Raw genomic sequence first — 6,732 nt, forward strand, 5'->3', positions numbered from 1 at the left:
GGGCAGCCGGCGCTACCCCGGAACGCAAAGCTGCGGGACGCGTTTCCCGCGGACCTCAATCGTCGCTTCCCCCGAGCCGGGCGTGGGCGCGTTGATTGACAGCTCTGCCAACCAATCAGAAACCTCCTTTTCCATTTTAGCCAATGGGAGGGCGCCGTGGGCGGGGGCGGCGTGCGGGGCGGCCGGGCCGGGAGCGAGCGGGGCCGGCCGTGAGTGGAGGGGGGGCGGTTACCGCGGTAACGGGGCCGGGGGGGATGGCGGGGCCGGGGGTCACGGCGGGGCCGGGGCCGTGAGGGGATGGCGGGGCCGGGGGAGCCCGCGGTGAGCCAGCCTTGTCCGGAGGGCTCGGGGACGGGGCCGCTGTCGGTGTGAGGGGACGGCGGTGCAGCCCGAGCTCCTGTGAGGGGGATGCGGCTCCTCCTCTCCGTGAGGGGCTCGGGCCGGGCCCTTCCCCATCCTGAGGCTCTCGTCTGCCTGTGAGGAGCTGGAACTGCGCCCCTTCCCCACTTTGGAGGGCTCAGGGCGGACCCCGAGCCCCTCTGAGGCTTTTCCCAGCTGAACTCTCCCCATTTGAGCTGCTCACCCCCCTCCCAACAACCCTGAAACCTCTCCCCTCATCTCTCTTTTGGGTGTGCTCAGGGTGGGCTGCGAGGAGCCCCTTCCCCATCTCCTCCTCTTTAAAAGCGACGGGACAATCTCCAAGGCTTGGAAGGGTCGGATTTTGAACACGAACACTGGGATTTAGGGGCTCACAGGTGAGGAACCCCTTTGTTTTTTCCTCCCACAGAGCCCTGCCTGCTTTATATAATACTTTTCGTCGTTTGGATGCTTCGTTATGAGGCAGTAATCCCAGCAGGAGCTGAGTTAATCCCTTGGTGCAGCAGTTTTGGGGCTGAGGACACAGCCCAGGTGTGCAGGAGGAGCAGGTGAGGAGAACCACGAAATGTTCCTGGCCTTCCCTTCCCTGGGAGCTGCTCCAGCCCCAGCCAGGGGTGTTGGATGTGGCTGCTCCACCTGAACTCGGGAGCTTCAGGCTTTGGAGGAGGCTGGTTTGGGTTAAAAATGGGGGGGAAAAGGGGGGAAAATGAGGTTTAAGGGTTTCCAGAGGTGTGAGCTCTGGAAAAGGAGGAGTTTATCCCTTCCCTCTGCCCTGGCACAGGTGTGGGTGGTGCCTGGGCGCAGATTTTGGGCTTGGCCAGGCCTGGAGTGAGTCAGTGTCACCTGCTGGGCTCTGAATTCCTCTCTTTGTCCTCAGAGAGGGACCTGGCACAGGGAATGGGGTGGCAGGACATGGGGAATGGCTCCCACGGGGCTGGGATGGATGGGGTTAGGGAAGAGATGGATGAGGTCTTGGGAAGGGATAAATAGGGTTTTGGGAAGGGATGGATGGGGTTCTGGGAAGGGATAGGATGGGATTTGGGAATAGGGGGTAGATGGAGTTTTGGAAAGGGGATGGATGGAGTTTTGAGAAGGAATTCCTCCCTGGGCGGGTGGGGAGGCCCTGTCAAGGATTTCCCAGTGGCATCCACATCCCTGGAAGTGTCCGAGGACACTTGAAGTCCAACCTGGACCTGCAGGGAAGGGTTCTTTGAGATGACCACAATCCCAGCGCTTTAAAACTCCTTTTGAACACAACTTCCACTTTTTCCCTGCATATAAAAGAACCCAAACCCTGCATTATTCCCCTCCCCAGGCAGCTCCTGTCCCTGGGGCCGATGTCCTGGCCCTGAGCACACGGAGGCTCCCTGCAGGCAGGATGAGGGTGGTGGTGGCCAAGGTGCTGTGCCTGCTGGGGATCTGTGTGCTGGTGCTGGCCGGGGCCCTGCTGCCCGTCAGGGTCATCGAGGCCGACCACGAGAAGGCTCAGCGCTCCCGCAGGGTCCTGGCCCTCTGGAATTCCTTCGGAGGAGGCGTCTTCCTGGCCACCTGCTTCAACGCCCTGCTGCCTGCTGTCAGGGGCAAGGTGAGTCCTGGGGGGGATGCTGGCTCCTGAGCCTGCAGGGGATGGCACTGAGGGCTCTGTGTCCTGCTGGAGCTGCCTCAGGTGTCTCTGCTGGCCCGCCTCCTGCTTCTCTCCATGGGGAAAGTGGAGTTTTTTGGGGTGCAGGGGAGGCTGTGGGGTGTGAGGGTCAAAGAGCAGGGCAGAGGTTCCCTGTGCCCTGCCAAGGCTGGTGTCCCAGGGAGTGTCTGTGTGGGAATAGCTCTTCAGGGGATAAAGGGATGGATTCACTGTGGATCTGTGTCCATGTGGGAATATCTGTGTTCAGAGGGATAAAGGGGTTGGATTCACCGTGTCCATGTGGGAATGGTTCCCTCCAGAGGGGTAAAGGGGTGGATTCACTGTGGATCTGTGGGAATGTTTTCTCCACAGGGATAAAGGGATGGTTTCACTGTGGATCTATGTCTGTGTGGGAATATTTCTCTCCAGAGGGATAAAGGGGTGGATTCACTGTGTCCATGTGGGATTGTTGCCCTCCAGAGGGATAAAGGGCTGGACTTTTTGCTTCCTCCCAGCTCGACGAGGTCCTCAGGCAGAACAACGTCACCACGGACTACCCCGTGGCCGAGACCATCATGATGGTGGGCTTCTTCCTGTCTGTCTTCGTGGACCAGCTCTTCCTGAGCCTGCAGAAGGAGAAACCTTCTTTCATCGACCTGGAGACCTTCAACGCGGGCTCGGACGGGGGCAGCGACTCCGAGTACGAGAGTCCCTTCATCGCCTCGGGCCGGGGCCGCGCCCCGTTCGGGGAGCCCGGCGGCCACTCCCACGGCCTGGCGCTGCCGGAGCTGTCCCGCTGCGGGCCCCGCCGCCTGCTGGGGCTGGTCTTCGCCCTCTGCACGCACTCCATCTTCGAGGGGCTGGCGCTGGGCCTGCAGGAGGACGGCGGCAGAGTGGTCAGCCTGTTCCTGGGGGTGGCCGTGCACGAGACGCTGGTGGCCGTGGCCCTGGGCATCAGCATGGCCAAGGCGGCGCTGGCGCTGCGGGACGCGGCCAAGCTGGCGGCGGCCGTGTGCCTGATGATCCCGCTGGGCATCGGCCTGGGCATGGGCATCGAGAGCAGCCGCAGCGCCGCGGGCAGCGTCGCCTCCCTGCTGCTGCAGGGCGTGGCCGGCGGCACCTTCCTCTTCATCACCTTCTTCGAGATCCTGGCCAAGGAGCTGGAGGACAAGAGCCAGCGGCTGCTCAAGGTGCTGTGCTTGGTGCTGGGATACGCCGCGCTGGCCGGCTTGGTGCTCATCCCGTGGTGAGGCCGGAGCCTCCGGGAGCCAAGGGAGTAAAACATCGCCTCTCCCCTCCCACCGGCAGCGGGAGGAGCCGCCCCTCTCGCCGCTGGCAACGGCCCAGCCCGGGCCTTGTTTCCGTGATGACCTGGAGGAGGAGGGGAATCTCTTCCCGTGTGCTCAGAGTGAGGAATATCCCGAGGGATTGGCCCTGCCCGGGGGGCTGCAGGGATTATCGGACACAAGGATCTGGGTAAAATCTGCTTCCAAGAGCTCCTCGAGTGTGTGTGGCTTCCTGCAGTGGCCAGAGCCCGCTCTGCCTCCCTCCCCTGGCCCACGCTCCGGGATGGGCCGGGAGCTGAGGGACAAACAGGGATGGAGGCAGAGCAGGTGGGAGCAGGGATTGCCAGGCTGCACTAAGCTGCTTTTGCTGGCTTAGTCCCGAGCAAAACCTGATTGTAAGAGCTGCCAAAAATAGCATCGCTGTGGGGCTCTGGCCTTGCAGGCCCTGCTGCCTCCACACAGCTCCCAGTGCCCCACCTGGGGCTGGGGGAGCTCAGCTTGCCCAGGGGTTCATGGCAGAAATGAGGCCGGGCCCCTCTGCCCTGATTTCTCCTCAGCATCGTATCCACAGGCTGAGCATTCCCTAAGGAAAACCTCTGAGGGTGGATCCCAGGATGGTTTGGGGTGTGGGAACATTGAAGCCCATCCAGTGCCACGACAGGGACACCTTCCACTGTCCCAGGGTGCTCCAAGCCCCGTCCAGCCTGGCCTTGGGCACTGCCAGGGATGGAGCAGATCCTCACGTTACCCAGAGCCTGAGATCCATGAGCTTGCAGGAAACGGGCAGTGACCATTTCCAGCACTGATATTTCGGGGCAAACTCTCGTGTTTTCAGCGCTGGGCAGTCAGAGGGGCTGAGCAGTTCCCTCAGGGGCTGCTCCAAGGCTTTCCCAGCTTCCCAAAGGAATGAAATCGCCTCCCTTGAGGAGGACGTGGAGGTGATGCTGAGAGACACGAGCAGCTCTGAGCAGCTGCAGAGCCCCTGGGAAGCTCCGGGTGCTGCTGGATGTGCCCGGGGGAGCGAGGGGCTGGGATCAGAGGCCGGGGCCGGGATCAGAGGCTGGAGCTGCGATCGGAGCTCTTCCCCAGCTGTGAAACACAGCCTGGCTCAGGCAGGGGCTGCGTTTTCATTACTCGGAGCCTCCTCTCCTGCAGCAGCTTCCGCCGGACTCCTGGAGGCGCTGATGGAATTGTGAGGATGGCGCAGCGCCGGCAGCGGGAAGGAGGCTCGGAGCCTCCGCGGTGGCCCAGCTGCAGCATATGGAGGCAGCTGAGCATCATCTGACAGATCCTGGGGCTCGTTAGTTTAATTGCTGCAACATCCCCGAGTCAATTAATCTTCCTTTGAAAACCTGGAGTGGAGAAGGGGGGGGCGGAGGGAGGTTATTTTGGGCCTGGCGTGACACAAACCAGCACAGGATGAGGAGAACGTGATTTGCCTGGGCGCGGTGAAGCCTCGGGGCTGTTTCACCTCCCCCGGGGGGTGACCTCTGTGCTGTGAGGGACGGAAAGGGAGAGGTGACACGGTGCTGAGTGTCCCCTGTCGGGCTGTCAGCTCCGTTTCACGCCCTCCTCCCGCTGCGGTTTGGGACTTGGGGGGAGCTGTGAAGCGCTGGGGGGGGCTGAGCTCCCCCATCCTCACCCCGCCACACTGGGGGGGCTCATGCACAGCATCATCCCGTGCTCCAGGGAGGAGGAGGAGGCCCTGCTGCTCCCAATAAATTCCCTGCCCTTCTCCCCTCGCTGTCACTCGCTTTTTTCCCGTGTCTCCCGTGGCTGCTCCGAGCCCGGCTCACGCGGCGGCCACACGTGCCCGGCCCCGGCGTGGGCTGAGCCCCCCCCGAGCAGCCGAGCCCCTCGGGCCGGGCCCCCCCCGAGCCCCGCTGAGCCCGGGGAAAGGGGGGACGGGACCCCCCCGGCACCCCCCGCTCGGCAGCGCCGTGATTCAGCCCTGCGTGAGCGGCCGCCCCGTTGCGTCAGGCCCGGCGGGGAGCTGCGGCTCAATGGAACGAGGAGGAGCCGCAGGAAAATGATCAAGGCGAAAAAAAAAACACAAACCCTCATTCATTCCCTCTAACGAGGAGGATCCGGCCGGCTCCGAGCGCGGCGGGGCTGAGGCTGCCACCCCGGGCCGACCTTGTCACCTCCCGGGGCGGGCCGAGGTCCCCGTGTCCCCGTGCCCGTGGGGACGCGGTGCCAGCGCGTGGGTGCCACCGTGGCCCGCTGCCCGCCGGCTGCTATTCAGAGAGGCTGCGGATTTTAATTGCTGCCACTCAGCAGTGGGGCAGGGGGGAAGGCAGGAGCAGACCCCGGCTGTGACAGGGACAGTGTCACCCCGAGAGTCACGGGTCACCTCCAGCACGCGGGGGGGACACAGAGCTGGGGAATGTCACCCTGGGGCTGTTCTGGTCCCACTCGGGCACTGGGGGAGACTCGGCCAGAGCTTGAGTGTCCCACAGCCCCACCAGGACCTCCAGTGTGTCCCCTCAAGGGCCCCTCTGGGGTTTTGGGGCTCTGCCATGAGCAGGTGACACCAGCTGGTGACAGAGGCCCTGTGGTGTGTGCACCAGCTCCCGGTCCTGTGCTGGGGTGGCACCTCTGTGTCCCCAAAGCCCGGCATCCCTGTCCAGGCCACCCCCAAGTGCCACGGGGGCTCACGGCACCCTCTGCCACCCGTGCCCTGCCTGGCTGGGACATTGGCATCCCTCCGTCCTGTCCCTGTGTCCCTGTCACCACCTGTGGGCCTCTGTCCCCATCCACGACTCCCTGAGCTGTCCCTCCTCGTGTGGCTTCAGTCCCCACCTGTGCACGTGTCCGTGTGGGGTCCCTGTCCGTGTGTCCTCATCCCTGAGTGTCCCTGTCCGTGTGTCCCCATCCTGTGTCTCCCTGTCCCCATCCCCACATGTTCTTGTTTGTGTGACCCTGTTTGTGTCTCTTCTCCGTGTGTCCCCTTCCTGTCTGTCTGTCTGTCCCCATCCCTGTGTTTCTATCCCATGGATCCCCATCGCTGCCCGTGCGCCCCCATCCTCCCACATCCCTGTTCGTGTGTCCCTGTCCGTCTGTCCCCATCCCTGTCCGTGTGTCCCCACCCCTGTCCGTGTGTCCCTGTCCGCACATCCCTGTCCGTGTGTCCCCATCCCTGTCCATGTGTCCCAGTCCATCTGTCTCCATCCCTGTCCGTGTGTCCCTATCCCTGTCCATGTGTCCCTGTCCGCACATCCCTGTCCGTCTGTCCCCATCCCTGTCCGTGTGTCCCCGTCCCCGTCCCGGAGCCGCTCGGTGCCGGGCCCGGTGGTCCGGGGCCCCGGGCGGGGCGGGCGCGGCGGGCGGGGCCGGCGGCGGGGCGGGATCGGCTCTGCGGCGGCCGCACCGCACCGAGCCGAGCCGAGCCGAGCCCGCCGAGCCGAGCCGGCCCCGCCGCACCGGGCGCAGCCCCGCCGAGCCCCG

At 64.2% G+C, this 6,732-nt stretch overlaps 1 protein-coding gene across 2 annotated transcripts; it reads left to right on the forward strand.

Moving 5' to 3' along the window:
• The first annotated feature begins 160 nt into the window (after window positions 1-160).
• SLC39A3 (solute carrier family 39 member 3) lies at window positions 161-3,494 on the forward strand. 2 transcript variants are annotated; one of them, XM_066205459.1, is made up of 4 exons: window positions 161-209; window positions 788-926; window positions 1,694-1,963; window positions 2,515-3,494. In XM_066205459.1, exons 3-4 carry the CDS (start codon window positions 1,757-1,759, stop codon window positions 3,247-3,249), a joined length of 942 nt encoding a protein of 313 aa, XP_066061556.1. In that variant the 5' UTR covers window positions 161-209; window positions 788-926; window positions 1,694-1,756; the 3' UTR covers window positions 3,250-3,494. The 2 variants fall into 2 exon arrangements, with proteins under 2 accessions (XP_066061556.1, XP_066061557.1); XM_066205460.1 differs by lacking the exon at window positions 161-209 and having other exon boundaries at window positions 362-926.
• The last annotated feature ends 3,238 nt before the right edge of the window (window positions 3,495-6,732 follow it).

The sequence above is a fragment of the Chamaea fasciata genome, unplaced genomic scaffold (genome assembly GCF_029207755.1).
Source record: "Chamaea fasciata isolate MVZ Bird 193981 ecotype frontalis unplaced genomic scaffold, bChaFas1.0.hap1 SCAF_28, whole genome shotgun sequence".
Lineage (NCBI taxonomy): Eukaryota > Metazoa > Chordata > Aves > Passeriformes > Sylviidae > Chamaea > Chamaea fasciata.